Genomic DNA, 17,560 nt, shown 5'->3' with positions numbered 1-17,560 from the left:
ACAAAGGATCATGGCTTCATTCGCATCACACTGATGACCAGAGAGCGGAGCCAGAAGCAGCCCGCCTCCTGGACTGGCTCTGGAGGGGCTCTCTAGGCCTTGGCCCAGTTGACTTTTCCAGTACACAAGCTGCAGAGATGCTGTTGAGGCCAGGGCAGTAGAGAAAAGAGAGACCATTCATGGAGAGTGATCTTTATCGAGGACCATCACGTGACATGGTGCTGGTTGATGACATGACATATTTGGCTGGAGGAACATATGACAGAGCTGAAATCCTACCCACTCTGCTCCATTTTGTAATTTATTCTTCCAAATGGGATTCCATTTGCATTTAGCCTGCCTGGAGGGGGCACCTTCTTCTAACTCACACAAAGCTTCCGTATGAGTAATGGGGATGCTCTTTTACCCAATCTCATATAAGTCACTGATGAGGGAAGCCACTTGTTGAGTCTGTGCGGTGGAGTGGGGTGGGGTGGAAGCCTGGAATGAGCAACTAGAAGTGATCTTTCACTCTTCTTTCTCGGGGCATGGAGTAAATGACCCTCCCTTCTGTGAATATATGAAGAGCTAAGGTGGTAAATTATTATCCTCCTGTAATTAGACACAAAAGGCCAGGGTGTTAGTTAAGACAGGGGTATACAAAGGGAAAAAGCATTGTCACTAATTCACATATTCAACTGATAGTAACTTAGTACCTACTGTGTGCCAGACCTAGTGAGAGGCATTGGAGATGCTGCATGAGTATCACAGGTAGTCTGTCAGAACAGCAAGGTTCTGGTTTCCATTCCCTGTGTTCCCTGGGGCACGTTATTTTCTTACACACATTATGAAGTGAACTTCTATAATGTCAACAGTGTTCATGTTCTTCTTTACTGCCAGTGTTTTTACTACGTGTTTAGGTCTCTGGGGAACTTTACAAGGGGTGTTCCTTCACACTCGAGTTATTGGCTTGGGAAGATGCATACCCAGAATTCCCCTCTAGTCTCTCAATCAAATCTTCAAGATCCTGGGTTTTAAAATCAAAGCCATAGTTCTCATCTGGTCACCCAGTTATTTGGCAAGAGAAATCATTAGCAGGTAGCTCTACTTGAATTCAATAATCCCTGCATCAACAGACTTCGATGAGTAGTCAGAATAGCTGGAGTAGAAGATACTAAGTAAGGAAGGACATGGACAGCTTTTGGAGAAGTAAGTAGGGGCGACCCCAAGAAGACACACATAAAACAGCGTACGCACTTCTGCCTCAAAATGACGTCAGTGGACAATTTGTAACAGGGAGTAACTGGATCAGATTTGTATGTGAGAACAATTAGTTGGCTCCTTTATGGAGAGGAGCACCATTAGAAAAGGAGCTCTTTCAGCTCATGTGAAGGACATGATGGTGGCCTGGCCTGAAGAAGTGAACAACAGGACAGAGAGAAGGATGGATTCAGAAACGATTCGGGAGATCAAATGGATAAGACGTAGAGACCGCATAAATACGGGAAGATGGGGAAAGTTGGGAAAGAGTGCCCTCAGGTCTCCGGTTTCGGCGATGGGATGGAGTCTGTGCCCTGCAACAGGCCAACACGCCCCATTAGTCGTGGCTCAGAGGATAGTCTGGAGAGGGTAATTAAATGGGACTGGAGAGACAAGGGAAAAGGACCTGGGAAGACCACTCAGCTCTCCTCTTTTAATGCAGGCTGTGTGTCGCCACTTCATTGCCCTCAAGATCATACACACTGTAGGCTCTGAATAAACGTATGTTACGTTGATTAATTTTGTAATGTGAAAATGCGAAGCGAACTCTGGTATCGATGTTCACAAATTTCAGAGTAGGCTTGAAACACCCCACAGCTCTTCACCCTCTAGAAATACCCCCAAGAGAAGATGTTAACGAATGGGAAATGGGAAGGAGGGACTGTGAACAGGTCTTGAAGGCATCCACATTTAGTATTCTGTTCAGTTCTGGAATCTCTCAGAAATTGACATACTTCGTATAAGCATGTGGTTCCGATCGACTTTAATGGGATTCCCTTGCAAACCACAGATTGTAAATTATCCCCTAGTAGGTATAACATTTATAGGAGACATATTATTTTACTCTGCATACCCCCTGTATGCTGTTACACTGAATTCTGACAACAGCAGAGCTCAGAATAAGATCATCTTTTACTGGAATGCCACTGCTCCATGTTGATTTCCCCAAGCCAGAGAAAATGGGCGTTTATAATAAAAGAACATTTTGTTTTAAAGAGGAAGAAAGGTTTAATTCCGTGCTAGGGAATATCAAACACAATCTCCATATAGTGTTTGTTTGGTTTTTGTTTAATACAAGGCAGGGCAGTTTCTTTTAGAGAAGAAATGATAGTTTTTCCCAGGTCTGGAGATTAAACAGTTTGGTAGTCATTTCACGTTCAGCTCACAAAAAGGGGATTTGCATATGAACTTGTTGGGGCAAGAAAACACATCTGAACGTGTTTCATGGGAACCATCTCTACCCATAGCAGCCCCTTTTGGACATCTCTTTCTTTTCTTTTCTTCATCCCTCCAGGTCACCGGGTTGAAACTGTCTCAGGACCTCGATGATCTGGCCATTCTCTACCTGGCCACAGTTCAAGCCATTGCTGTAAGACCCTTCAATGCCTTTATTTTTTTTTTTTAAAGCGACTGAGGGCTATCAATAAACTTTAGACCACATGTTCCTCCAAGATATATCATGTGCTTTTGCGACAGAGATTGTTAATTAAAAGGGAGCTTGCCCAAAGGAGATGCATGTCTTTTATGAAGGAAATCTTGATGTTCTTCACCTGCTTCACTAACCACCTCACATAGCTGAAAGCTGAAAGGAGCTCAAGCCTTTGAACATCATAGTGGTCATGTACGTAATTCGTCTTCCGAGATCAATTAAGTAGAAGCAGACGCCATGTGTGCTTGCGTTAAGAAAAGCTGATGTTAAGAATGTGCAGACTTCTAAAACACATGACATTGTTCCCTTCACAAAAGGATTCATTATAGGGTTCCTCTAAATAGGAAGCATCCTTCAAACATGGAAGTATTTGTTTTTAGATAATTCGCTGCTTCCACAAGAGGTTCAGATGGTTAGGAGGGAGGAGGTTAGGAGAAGGAGGGAGACTTTAAAGTATTAGGAACTCTGCTAAAGATGAATCTCCTTTTTGTGAAAACAAACTCCTAACAGCTCAAACATCATTGTCCAAGGAATCTTATTCTCCCAGAGGTGATCTGGAAATGGACTACATGAACATGTTAGGAAGTGCATTTTGGAGGAGCAGGTCATGGCTTTCCGAGCTGGGAGGAACCCCCAAATTATAGTTAATTAAGTGAGGCTTAGCCATTCTGGTAAGAGAACCCAGACCAACAGAAAGGAAAAATCAGTTCACTAAATTCTGATTTCAAAATTTGTTTTTCAGAGACACACAGAAAGCTTGTTGGTTAATCCTATGTGGACACATTTAAATGCCGTTCAGTTATTGTTTCTCCACATACCACTTTGATCACCTTATTCTTTCAAGTAGTAGAACTGCTTACATTTTTTTCCATGTGTCCATATCACTAATGAAAGTGGTTTTCTTATGCCCACATTTATCCACGTAGATATGATAAGAGATCAGAGATTCCTAACCACTAAGAACACACAGTGCTACATGAAATAGGGCAACGGGGTTGGATGAAACAGTCCTTTTAGTTTATGTATGTGCCAGTTTGACTGTCTTCCTGAAGCAGCTGTCACTGATTTACTAGCTTGGCCAGTTCAGTGGCTCGATCAGCTGGGCTTAGTTATGGGAACTTGGTCAAAAACAGATAATTCTGACATCTGTCAAAATGGAGGGAGTGAATAGTAAAATGAATATGGAGGAGAATAAGGGGCCTCGGTAATCAAGACCGTTATTTAGTGATCCTGTATGATGGTAATAATGACAGTCATGATGAATAATATAGTTTTGGGGTACTATGTGCCAGACACTGTGCTAAATATTTACAAACATCATGTGACTTAATGAACTAGGTGTTCGAATCCCCATTCCGCAGATTTGAAACCTCCACTTGAGCAAGATTAATTAACTTGCTCAATTTCATGTAGCTTAGCAAGTAGCAGAGCCGGGATTGGTAGCCACAGCTTTCTAAAATAAAAGTAGATATATGGAGTATGGAGGAAGTTTGATTTTCTGATTCGTCAGTGCCATCGTATGAAAAGTCTTCGAGTGGAATAAAATGACCACACTGAAATGGAAAATCAGAGCTGTGCGATACTCATCCTCTGAGTACTTGCTGAGAGGCACACCAGGGTCACCATCACGTGATGATAATGAGTGTTGCCTTTTATCGACACCCACTAGCTATGCCGGGCACCAGAATACCCACCCACCTGTGTCCTAGGACAGCTACCCTGTAAGTAGGTTAAGATTGTGCTCATTTTACAGACAGAGGGAAAAGCATCTTGCAAGATTGGAGAGTTAGTGCTCCGTAGAGTCACACCTGGAGCCTGAGATGTATCTGCCTCTCTCCCCGATCTTCTGCTCTTTCCACTCTACCAACCTGCATTTTCTTTTAGATATGCTTGTAAATGCTACATGGATGAAATAAGCTTTCAGGCATTTCTAAGACTGGTTTTTATTTTACACATCTTAGCAAACATTGTTATTTTGGCCAGGATTGCCTCACAGACCCCCAGCCCCACCCCTGCTAAGAACACTGCAGAAGTCCAAGAATATGTAAATGAAGTTAAATGTAATGCGGGCTGGGTGGAGCCAACTACATTTTCCCAAATACCACACACTCAGAAAATCAATCTTGTATTCAGTGGGTTGTACATGTACTAAAAGCTATCATATTTATTCTGTCCATCGTCTTAATGACCTTTATAATACCATGAAGAGAAGGAAATTTAAGACCCATTTTTTTAATAAGGCTTTGTTGTAGGGTCAGCTGAATTGTGAGTAGGTCAGTCTGTTTGCAAAGGTAAGGCGGTATGCTGATCTTTCAGGCAAAAATGTGCATTTTAATGAAGTATTCTGATAACAGATATTTTCCCATGATGTTCAACTCGGGGGAAAAAAATGGTTTTTTTGTTTCATTAGCTCTGAATATTGCCCTGGCATCTATATGTTGTGAATAGATGTGGTTGGTATTTTGTAGGACTAGAATGAAAGAGATATTGTAATGAAGTTAACTTGGGACTGTGCAAAACTCTCCATGAAGTAAAATTCTCTCTTGATCACACTGAATTGAAAGACTTGTCAAACAACCAGTGTATCCATAGCCTGTTCATCTATAGTTTTCTTTTCAGAATAGACCCTTAAAAAGTACTATTTGCATTTGAAGTCTCTCGATTTGCATTTGGTTCTGTACATTCCCAGTGGACTGGCCTGATTTTAATTTAAATTTCTCTGTGAAAACATTTTTTCCAGAAAGGTGAGCACAAAATCATTTTAGCACAAAGCCCCGTGGCGGGGCATTTAAGGAGGGTGGGACATTTCACAGAGTGGAGCCTGGGACACCCGAAGTGAGTGGGAAATTCCGGCCAACAATGCCACATGGGGGAGAGGCAGGCTGTCACAGCCCCTCCCGAGGGAGTGCTCTTGTGCAGATACTTTCTTGCCTTTTCCCAAGGGAATGTACTTTGTGTTACCCTCCGCTCTGGCCTGCTAATCACGTGAGCCACACGTCTCTGGTTTCACAAGTATCAGACATACCAATTTTGCATGGTATTTTCATGCATGTTGTTGGTGGGGGGGAGAGGGGGCTGTCCTGCCCCAACACAGACCCTATTGTCTCAGGCAAATCATAGAACTCCTCCTTGGGATTAACAAAGTGCAGTTTTTGAGTTTGTTATAAGATTAGAGACGACATCAGAGTGCATGGCAGAGTGCCTCGAGTATAGCTAATAACCAGGATAGTGCTTGTGTCCAAACACCTTCCATGTACTCGACACCCTTGTATGAGTGGTGCATACACCGTCTACAGCAGCAACCCTGCAGTAACTATTACTGTATTTCATCCAATCTCAGACCCTATTAAAGAAAATGTTACTTACGTGGTAACATTTCTGACAGTTCGTAGAGTTTTCAGATAAATGAATGTGATATTACGATTCCTTTTTAAAAAATGAGAATTGAGTCTTAGCTTCCATACAGTTAGATTCAAGAAGTAGGTGAAATGTCTTAATGCCATCCCTAGGTTTCTTGAATTCAAAAGCCATGTTCTTAACTACTACGGGCTCGTGCCCCTCGATTAGACTAAGGTGTTCTGAAATCCACAGACACCAAGTGATCTGCAGTGGATGTAAAGGCATCTATCGACCTTTGAAAGTCATTCATAATACTATTTTTTTATAAGTGCCTTTTTTTCTGGAAAGGTCAGTAGGTTTTATCATATCCTCAAGAGGGTTCATGACCCCCCAAAAGCTTAAGAAAGAACATCTGGGGGTAATCAGCCACATGCTGATCTGGCCTTATACGGTACAACATGTTTTAATTTTTTTTTAACGCACGACATCTGTGGATTATTTTTGGAGGCCCAAGTTTCACCTAATCCATATTCTTACCAGATTCACAAATAGCTGAGGGACTCTGGGCTGGAACTGCTGAGGTTTTGCTCCTGAACTGCCCCCATCTCTCATAATTTACTACACGGCCTTCAGGATTTCGCACCCCATGGTCCCCAGGATGCCTTCTAGCTACCCTCTCTCTCAGAGACACCCCAGACATGGGGAAGACAGCACTCCAGACTACCTGGTCAAAAGAGGCTTCACCTGCCCTGCATCCCATCCCCTGGGGGTCAGGGGGACATCCTGGCCACTTCTCAAACCCTCTTCCTTTACTTTGGTTACTCTGATAGGCCTTGCCCTCATGCTCACCTAGCTGCTTCTACTTCTCTGCACACTTGGGTACCAGCTTCTCAGCAACACTGTCACACAGTCTGTGATACTGGCTCACAGTCTTCTCTCCATCCCTAAGCCCACCTTCTTACTGGCTGCCCCGTCTGTGGCCTCCTAGATCCTTGACCTTCTTACGTTCCCTGACCTTCTCCTTGCAATGTTTCATCAACTCACCCCCTTGTCCACACCTGGGATGGTGTCATCCCTCAGAGTTAATCACTCTCTAAACATCTCAAGGGCTCTCTCTTGCCATCCAAAAACATTTCTCTCTCATTTCCCTCCAGAGCCACTTTCTCAACCATTGCCATGTGGCTGCCTCCTAAAGTCATGTCACACTCCATCTTTTTGTCTCTAATCCTGTCCCCAAATAAATGACTCGTGAACTTCCAGTTTTAGAACCTCCAGATAAACTCATTTTTGGCTGTTCACATATCCTGGTTAAAACTAAAGAATTGTACATTGACATTCACCCTAATGACCCCACAGCAGTGTCCTTTTCTCAAGCATCAGTGATTTTTTACGGAGTTTAGTAAACTTAGCACAACAAGGAGGAGCCTAACATATTTGGGGAAGATACCAGCACACGAGGGCGAAGCCATGACCAAACCAGAGTGTGCGATTTCCCACATCGTCCCAGGCCATGAACTCCAGAACTGTCATTGGAAAACCACTACCTGGCTTCTAGTAGAATAAAAGTCAGGTTAGCCCTTCGCCAGCCTGAAGTCTTATTCTCACCTTTATGCGGTTAGAGCTCTCTTGTCACATTTCTGCTGCTGATTTTATTGGTGTTCTTTTTCAAAGAACAAACCTCTTCTGTTCCTATCCAGGGAAGCAACATAGACCCAGAGACTCCCAGCTAGTCACTCCATTCCTCATTCCTGCCCGAGCATCGGGCCCTAGCAGACACTCATCACATGTTTGTCCCGGTGAACCATGTGAATATTAACTGTGGTAGCCCTGCTCGTTGTTTTTGTCAGCGTTGTGTTACTACTGATGGAAGCAAATGGTATAGTAATTACGCGGGTTTTGGAGTCAGACAGGCCCCCATTGGAATTCCCACTCTGACTTCATTAGCTGTGTGATGAGAAGCGACATGATCTCCCGGAGTCTCTGCACTCCGACACGGTGCATGTGAAGCTCTCCGTGTGGTGTCTGGCACTGGGTAAACACTTAGTAAATGTTCCAGAGCTTCTACTCACGCTGCTGCTCCACTGATGCTCTCTTCTGCTTTTTCCCTTTCAGTTTGGGACCCGCCTCATCATAGAGGCCCTGGAGGCCGCAGGGCACTCTATCAGCACCCTTTTCCTGTGTGGAGGCCTGAGCAAGAATCCCCTTTTTGTACAGATGCACGCAGACATTACAGGTAAGTCTGAGGAGGAACAGAGAAGGTCACTTTGGGCTCGGCAGCAAATGTGCCTGGCTGAGAACTGGGCGAGGTTGGAATTGGCTGGGTACCGGCGATGTGCCAAATGATTTTGCATACTTAGGTTAACATGTATTTTTTTAACCCCCTTAAGATCACTGGGAAGTGTTTGTAGCCAGGATGGAGAAATGCGCCTCTGGGAATGCACCTTTTGAATGATCCCAAAAATGAGACGAGAGAGGTCAGCAAGGGCTAGGACGCAATTTAAGCATTTACGAAAACAGTCCGAGCCCCTCTTCTGATGCACACTTGTGGGGAATATTGAAGCTACAGAGATGAGTGAGGCAGGGTTCCTGCCCCCAGAGAGCTCAGAGTCTATTGAAATGGACAAACCGATGTGCGCAGGTTGTGTGGCAAGGGTGGAGAGCGAGGAAAAAAGGAGAGAGTGTTACAGAAACACAGTAGGACACCTCACCCTGCTTTGGACCCGGGACAGGGCAGGACATGCGCTCAGCAGGAAGTGGCGGGGAGGCTGTCCCGAGGAAAGAATGCAGAGCCCAGCGGCTCTGGGAACGGGGGTCTGGCTGCAGATGCAGACCCCGAGATGCTGCGATTCTTTCATAGCTTATGACACAAATTGAGAAAATCCAGAGTCACGGGCTGGTCCCTTTGTGATATGAGCACAGCAGTGCAGGACCCCTTGATGCAGATCCCTGGGCCTTAAGAAAGGGACCCCGTTGGTAGGAGGCTTGCTGGTGTTACAGAGCCCTCCCTGGACTGCTCTCCCTGTGGAACCCGTGCTCTCATGCCTCTTGTTCCCTTCTCCCCTCGTGTGTCCTGGAGATCGGCACCCCCCACCCAGGATGGCCAGGCGCCAGAGCAGGGCAAGGGAAGGGGGTAGAGGGGATTGGACCCTGCGTACAGCCCCAGCTCCAGCTGATATGAGACCATCCTTCAATAGCCTCCCTTCATCCTGATCTCTTGCTGTCCCCCATCCCCTGGATTCCTTACCCCTGACAGCTGGATGAGTCAAGGTCTCTGCTCTTGACATTGCCTCATAGCACCCTTGTCCCCTCCAGGTGATACAGATCCCTGCAGATGAGAGCTTTACCAAACGTCAGAGCATAGTTAACCCCTGCACTTTGTGAGATCAAACTAAATAAATTACTCATCCCCATCTTAGAGATAAATGGACTGAGGCACAAGCCAGAGGACTCTCTAAAAAAGTACATAGTCTAAGGGTAAGTATATCAGGATGTTAAGTATAAAAATTACTACCATTAACCCAGCTCCCACTGTGTGTTGCTAGAATTACCGTATATGTTTAATTTCATAAACCGCCCAGAGGTAGAAATCGGTGCCCCATTTTACAGACAAAGAAACTGAAGCTCAGGGAGGTCAATTCAATTGACTGACCAAAGTCAAACATTAGTAAGAGGGGAGGGACAACCAAGACTGTGACCCGGGTGTGTCTCGGCCCAGTGTCCCCTACCCGGTGCGGCTCACCCAGGTTTCTTAGCTTTTCTGAGTAGTTTGTATTGATGTGATGATTCTTCTTCCTTGACCGAAGTCTCCGTAACCTAGGGATGTGGGCCATGCTGAGGCCGAGAGAGGAAGGACCTAAAAACGGAGCCCAAATTACCTTGTCATTTCCTCCAGGAGAAAACTGATAACCACATTTTATCTAACAGTCAGCTAGCTGGTCAGATAAGATTCAGACTTAAGACGTGATCTGTGAGTGACTTTCCAGTTTCCAGCCTCCCAGTAGCCAAGGAGCCTTCCTGCCTCTGTGCAGGAGGGGAGATAAGATCTGCCTTGGCTGACGTGTCACCTGTAAGAATGCCCCGAGTGGAGAGCAAGGCAGTTTGAGTGACTCTGGGTCCTGACCAGGCACTGCAGCTCCAGCCTTAATGAAAGTGGTCCTCCTCCAGGCCTTATGTCTCTGAGCTGACTCAGGAGCTGGGGGGGGGGGGGGGGGGGGGGGGGGGGGGGGGGGGGGGGGGGGCAGGGAGGTGGGGGCAGAGGGGGAGGGGGGATGTATAGCAGCTTCACAGAAAGTTCTGCTTTGGAAACGGTTCTTCAGGCTGTTGAATGAAAAGGCTGTTGATCGTTATTTGGATTCTGATTGAAACTGGACCCTTTGTCTCTGGCTGTGGACCGGTTACAGTTCCAGACAAAGGGACCTTTTCTTTGGCTGGAATTCTTCTGCGTTGGGAAGCTGTGACTGACAAGTGATGGCAAAGTGCATCTGCCTTTAAATGCTTTGGGTTCTGCTCAACTCATTAATGCATCAGATAAAATAGTTCGAATTCCAGGCAGGGCTGCCTGCCTTCTTCCTCTCCCTCACCCAGCACTCACAGACATAAACCCATTTGCATTCATTCCTGGAAAAAGCAGGTACACAGCAGTGGGCCTATAGGTAGAGTCTTAGAAGACTGGAAATGTTGTAATTGCTCTGGTTTTCCTGCCAACAGAGGCTTAGGAGGACCACGGACCTGGCACATGGGTCTCAGGCAGGAATACCTGTCACAAACCCAGTGGGAGTTAGAAGCTTCTTTGGAGATAGCGTGGAGTCATGGAGAGAGCAGGCGACCCCTCTGTGACGTTGAGCAAGCTGCTTTAGCTCTCTGAGCCTCATTTTCCTCTCCCGAAAGAAATAACCTTATTTCCGTCTCCGAGATTGTGCTGAGGAGCACATGCTTGTGAGTTTGCAGGCACCGAGCTTCGTGCCTGGAAGTCAGGGTTCGATAAATGTTAGTTCACTTCTTCCCTTTTTTTTTTTTTATATTTTTATTTATTTCTAGGAGAGAGAGAGAGAGAGACAGCATGAGCAGGGGAGGGTCAGAGAGAGAGGGAGACACAGACTCTGAAACAGTCTCCAGGCTCTGAGCCGGCAGTCGGCACAGAGCGCGACGCGGGGCTCGAACCCACGAACCGCGAGATCATGACCTAAGCAAAAGTCGGACGCTTAACGGACTAAGCCACCCAGGCGCCCCATTTCACTTCTTCCCTTAAAGCAGCCCCATGCCAAGAGGAAGGAGGTGTGTTAGAAAAAAGAAAAACACAGTTTAATCATTTGTAAGCAAATCTTTGCATTTGACGAGCAGGCTTCTCCATGCGAGCAGCAAGAATGGGGCTTTGCCAACTTGGGACAGTGTCCTGTACGTGAGGAGGAAGGATCTCCCTGTACGCCTGGCAGTTAGTTTAACTGTGGTTTCAAGAAATACTTGGTGTGTCCTAAGTAATTGTAGGTTTCCTCCATTGACTTGGGACTGAATGTTCCTTCTCTGAATTTTTTTTTTTTTATCCCTGGATGTTTCTGCAGGGGTTTCCCTCTTTTTCTCTTACTCATTATTTTAATAATTTGTCCTTCCATTTAATTCATGCAGAAGCCTTCTCTGAGCACACTAGCGTACCAAGCACTGAGCTTGGCGGGGGAACACAAACAAGAACAACAAAATCCTGCCAGAAGGGTTATTACAAACTGAAGACATGCCCTCGGTGCTCTGACCAGTGTCCAGAGAGGACAGTGCGGACCCAGAGGCTGCATATGAGTCAGGTCCAGGCAGGGAATAGATGACACACACAAGTTTGGAGAAAAGTCCAGCGAAAGGTCTGTTGCAGAGGTGTGGCCAGGGTCTCGGGAAAGCCCTATGACCAGGCGGTCCCCTGAGGCTGCCCATAGTCTTACCAGCCCTAGGCTTGCAGGGGGCAGGCATGGACGTGACCAGCCAGAGACGGAGGGGCGCTGAAGAGGCTGCCCGACTAGAGCTTAGTCAGGGTTGCGGCCATGAGGACAAGGGAGCCATGGATGTGGTCTGCACATGCCGGTGTCCCAGGACCCACTGCATGGGAGGCGGAAAGGGAAGAGGTGGGACTGACCTGAAGGGGGGTAGAAACAGTGAGTAGGTATCACCCAGGTGACAGGGCTGAGGAGGAAGTCTTTAGAGAGAAGGTAAATATTAAGAATCCTAACGGCTAATGCTAATTTACTGTTTTCTCTGAGCCGAGTTCTCTTTTAAGTGCTTTACTGACAACAGTACTTTTAGTCCTCGAAGCAGCCCTAGAGGGAGGTAGAATTTTAGCCCCGTTTTGCAGATGGGGTAACAGACACAAAGAGGTCCAGTAGTTTGCCCAGGAGCACACAGCTCAATCAGTGAGAAAGCCAGAATTCAAGTGCTCACAGTCTGGCCCAAGAAGCCTTTAGGGGGCAACTGGAGAGCTAGTGGGGGGTCCACTAGGTTCACTCAGGTTTCTGGTTCCCAAGGGGAGGGGACTTCAGGGAGCTCCTCCCTGCTCAGAACTAGTGAGGCTTTTGACAGCGTAAGGAGGGGCTGGAAGATCTTGGCATTTGGAGGTGCTTGCTGTCTTCTAGAAAGTGCTGGGTCCCCGAGGGTGGTTCCAGATTCTGGACTTGGCCCACTCAGCCCTTCCCTGTGGCCTGGTGTCTGTCATTCCCCCGTCAATGGTTATGGGCACCTGCCCATCCCTTCCCCGCTGTTGCAGGTGTGTGGTGTAGAGGGCCCTTGCTCACCTTCCATCTTCATTCTAACAGCAGCAGCCACTGTTCTCAGGGGCTTGAGACACTAGACCCATGTTGAGCCCCACATGTGTCTTCCTTCTGTCATTAATCCTCACTGCAAAGCTGTGCAGCATGTCTCCCTATGCCCCCCTTTCACATACCAGTAAACTGAGGCTAAACGTTTAAGTCACTTGCAGAAGGACCCAGGGCTAGTGGAACGGACTCTGAGCTTTTTCAGCGACCCCACCCCCGATGCTTGTCAGCAGCCTCTGGGGCTGGCCCTGCAATCTGGGGGCTGGTATTCCTGAGCCCCCAGCTGTGGCGGGGGGGGGTGGGTCGGGATTCTGTTCCCTGACCCTCTGTCCCAGGTGGCTGGACAGCTAACTGTGCCTGGGAGTAGGAAGAAGAGTTAGGAGGCAGTGGGAGGCTGGGGGCGGATGTGTCAAGCAGATCTTCCCAGAAAGGGTAGGAAGACACATCCAGTCTTGGAAAAAGTCAGTCTGAGGTCTTGAGTAGAGGAAGGTTTTCAGGTCTGGCTACCGAGCTTACCTCTGTGGAGTCTGCTGCCATCTCCTGATTAGCCAATGCATTTTTACTTATACTGTGTATATATTTTATTAATAGTTTACAGGTATACACATATAAACCCTTCAGAATTCTAAATTGTTTCCAGTAATATCAAACCCGCCGTGAGACCTCAAGCTCCAGCAGCTGGCCTGCGGAATGCTATCTTGCTGCCTGGTGGACCCCTACTCATCCTCCAAATGCCTCCGTGATGCTCATCTCCACTCTCATGAACACCCCTTACCCTATCCGGGAAATTGGCTCTTTTATCATTTAAGCCCTTACCCTGTGCTTGGTAGTTGAGCACTCTCAAATCCAGGAGTCAGCAGTGGACGCGACCATGTGCCTGCCCTCGTGGAGGTTAGGCTTCAGCAGGGGAGACAGACGGTAATCATGCAGGGGTGAGAGGTGCTGAGGAAACAGAGAGGGGAATGAGTAATGTCGTGGGTAAGATGTCCCTTTAAACTGAATGGTCAGGAAAGGCACAGCGGGGTGGGCCTTTGGGAGGAAGGGACCTAGACAGAAGGAACAGCATGCGCGAGGGCCCTGAAGCTGATTCAAGGAAACAAGGAGGCCGGGGCAGGGTGGCCAGCAGGGGAGGAGACCGTCGGGGTGCGCGCCAGCTCTGGAGGGCCTCGCCAGCCATTGGAAGGGCTTTGGCTTGTCTGCGGAGAAATAGGAAGCCATCAGAGGGATTAATCGCACCCTCTTGCTACTTCCCTTTTCCTAGTGCACCGCAGTTAGAGAGCCAGCCCCTCTGCCGCCTTCATCTTTCCCATCCACCTCCCCTTAGAGACCTAAATAGCAGGACAGAGGTTCATCTCCATTCTTACAGGCCCAGCAAAGCACTCAAGAAATGTTTGTTGAAGGGAACTTGAACCAATGGCAGGTAGTAGCAGCAGAAGCCTGGGAAGTCCGGGCCTAAAGGTCTCATGAGTGCTGGGTCCCTTGGGGCTCCTGGCTGCTGTCCCAGCGGGCACAGGCTCTGAAGTCCTTTAGAATCAGGTCATCCCAAAGAACAGAGGACTGTGGGGAACGGGGAGAGGGTGCCCGCTGCTGCCTTCACGTCCTTCATGGCAGGTGTTTCTGTTGCTGGAGCTGCTTGCCGGCTCCCCTCACTCCCCTGGCCCTGCTCCCTAACTGAGGTGTGGCCTTGTCCTGTGCAGGCATGCCTGTGGTCCTGTCGCAAGAGGTGGAGTCTGTTCTTGTGGGCGCTGCTATTCTGGGTGCCTGTGCCTCGGGGGATTTCGCTTCTGTACAGGTATGTGAGGACCCAGGAGTGGGCCGTGGCTCCTCCCCTGTCTGAGGCTGTTCCTCCTCTTGACAGCCGCTCACGACTTGCGAAACACACATAAGATATAATTAAGAAATGATAGGTTCCAGCCAGGAAAAGCACAAACACTTCTAGCCTCAGACATATTTATTGCAGTTTTCATTTGACTTGGCCTCCGTCAGTGTTGGTCATTCTGTTTTCCTGTTAGTTTTCCTTTTTCTCCTTTAAAAAATAGCTCTTAAATTATTTCTTTTCATTTCCCCTCGACTTTTTTTTTGTAGCAAATGAAACAGGTAAGTTTTAAAACTTAAGTTTTCCATGGAAGTTTCAGATTTATGTTTATTTCATCTCCATGTACCACTTTCCAAATAATTTTGAGGACTCTACCAATAAGAGACACAAATGAAAATGTTAGCCAAAAAAAAAACAGAATTAAAAGGGAAAATAAGGAACAGAGACATAGGAAGAAGGAAATAACTCGGGCGCTGTGATTGAGCACACAATTGGACTCTGAGCTTCCTGGCAGCCAAGACAAAAACGAACACATGATAAGTTGCATAATTCTTATTTTCAAAAAGAGGAAACACTCATTTCTTGTGGGAGACAGGGCTTTTCCTGCCACCAAATTGCAAAAGACATTTCACACATAGGTTTTATGGAGAGATTTTGAGCAGTTCAATAATAATATTAACAACAGGTTTATGAAAGCTAGAGAAGCAATATTGGAAGAGGCTGAGAGCACAGGCTTTGGACTCTGGCTGCCTGGGCTCATATCCTCCCTTGACGACCTCCTAGCTCTGTGCCCTGAGCACTCTTCTCTTTACTCCATTTATTTGTCTGTGATAATCCTCAGGAGCACATTATGAGGCCTTTCTCTAGATCAGGAAGACACACTTAGTCCCATTATTCCCAGTTTATAGTGGAAAGAGCTGAGGCATCAAGATGTGAAATGGCTTGGCCTCAGGCAGAACAGCCAGTAAATGTCAGAACCAAGAAGTCTGGCTCCCCAGCCGCCCTGAGAGTTCAGGAAATATTTGCTTGGGGAGCTTCACTGACTTCTCCAAGGTCTCCAGGTCAGGATGCGAAGCCAGGTTTCACACCAGGGGCCCCATAACAAGAGCGCTGTTTACTGCGACACTTTTGTGTTCTTTTTTTTTTTTTTTAATATTTTTATTTATTTCTAGGAGAGAGAGAGAGACAGCGTGAGCAGGGGAGGGTCAGAGAGAGAGGGAGATACAGACTCTGAAACAGGCTCCAGGCTCTGAGCTGGCAGTCAGCACAGAGCCCGACATGGGGCTCGAACCCACGAACTGCGAGATCATGACCTAAGCAAAAGTCGGACGCTTAACCGACTAAGCCATCCAGGCGCCCCGACACTTTTGTGTTCTAAGGAGAATGGGAGATGCTCTTCCCAGGATCTTCTTAACACCCGTTACCTACATGGGCAGCAGAGGTTAAGCAACAGAGATCCAAAAAGGCAACAGAACTGAAGGCTACGCTGTTAGAAACACAGCTGCAAAAGTCTGATCCCACCGTCTGTCCCACATTTGGAGAAACATGGTACACTGCACGGGGGCCAGGCCTCTGGATCTGATGTCTGTGAAGTATTGCTTCCAAGGAACTGAATCCACTTGTGAATGCTAAGTACCTGTTAACTGAAGTTTCTAATCAAAGACCGTGCACCTGACTTCTCAAGGATCTCTGGATTTTTCTGGTACTCTCTGGTACTCTCTCCAAAACATTTGCATGGGCTTTTTCTTTCTTTATTGTTGAAATGTCAGTCATTATTTGAATGCATCTGTTTATGGAGGTATTCTCACAACGAGGTGCCGTTCCTGGGACAAACAGTAGTGAAAACAGAGCAGTAGAGGTGCTGCCTGAGGCCCTGCGTTGGTTTACGTGATATTATAAACTGAATGTGTCCCCTCCGTGTTATATGTCGAGGCCCCATCCCCCCATGTGATGGTATTTGGAAACTGGACCTTTGGGGAGGTAGTTGCGATTAGATGAAACCATGAGGGTGGCATCCCCACGATGGGATTAGTGCCCTTATAAGAAGAGACACAGAGAGCTTGTGTTGTCCCTCTGCCCTGGGAGGAAAGGTGGCTCTCAGCAAATCAGGAAGAAGGCCCCCAGCAGAATCTGACCAGGCTCACGCCTTATTCCTGGACTTCCACCTTCCAGAACTGTGAGAAAATAAATTTCTGTTGCTTAAATACCCAACCTGTGGCATTTTGTATGGCAGCAGGAGCGGAGAGAGAAACCTCCTTTAATGTTGACAGTGTCCCTGCCTGCAGGGTAGATGTTTTCATCCTTGTGTTGTGTATGAGGAAGCCAGAGCCTACAGGGGCCTTAATGTGCTTAAGGCCACGGTTAAGAAAGGGGAGAAGAGGAATTGAAACTAAGGCCCTCTGGATCTAGGTCCCATCCTGATTATCATTCTTTTTCTACTTGATTCGACTTTTTTTTTCTTCTTTGTGTTAAAAATAGTTTGTGGCTCCATAAATGTTTAGTAGTGCACCTTCTGAAAACAAATGCCTCGTTGGTCGCAACTCAGGAGATAGTCTACAGCTTGAACAAAGAGTAGTGTGAGATGGAGCTGCTTCCTTAGATACTCCACACCATGACTTATGGTGCCTCAGTGACATCTTGGTCAAACCTGGAGTTTCTAGGTCCAAGACCATTCCACTCACATCTTTCCCTGAGTGGAAAGTCTAGACCTTCATGCCACACTGACACATCGTCACTGCATGAGACTTTCCGTTCATCTTCTGGAACAGAATCTCAGGTAGGGTGCACCGAATATTGGAATTGGTGATTCGAGTGTAGCTGCAAGTCCAACGGCATTTTAAAGACCAGCTCATCTCTGCTTTTAAGTCCATGGAAGCATGTGCCCCTCCTGACGGTAATTTCTATAAGACACTGTAGTCTAGTAAGGAGAGCTTCCAGCTAAGGGACCCC

General features: G+C 47.0%; 1 protein-coding gene across 8 annotated transcripts in view; it reads left to right on the top strand.

Annotated features, from left to right (window-relative positions):
- The window catches only part of FGGY (FGGY carbohydrate kinase domain containing), a 426,891-nt gene that overhangs the window by 332,366 nt on the left and 76,965 nt on the right, over positions 1-17,560 (top strand). For 6 of the 8 annotated variants that reach the window (XM_039238799.1, XM_039238806.1, XM_039238825.1 and 3 more), the window contains 3 exons: positions 2,534-2,608; positions 8,120-8,240; positions 14,493-14,587. In XM_039238799.1, coding sequence (XP_039094730.1) covers positions 2,534-2,608; positions 8,120-8,240; positions 14,493-14,587 — 291 coding nt within the window. The remainder of the gene's footprint in view (positions 1-2,533; positions 2,609-8,119; positions 8,241-14,492; positions 14,588-17,560) is intronic. The other 2 variants (XM_039238811.1, XM_039238818.1) reach the window with 2 other exon arrangements.

The sequence above is a fragment of the Hyaena hyaena genome, unplaced genomic scaffold (genome assembly GCF_003009895.1).
Source record: "Hyaena hyaena isolate Hyena2069 unplaced genomic scaffold, ASM300989v1 scaffold_5, whole genome shotgun sequence".
NCBI lineage: Eukaryota > Metazoa > Chordata > Mammalia > Carnivora > Hyaenidae > Hyaena > Hyaena hyaena.
The sequence above is the reverse complement of the archived record's forward strand: the minus strand, read 5'-3'. Positions and strand labels throughout refer to the sequence as shown.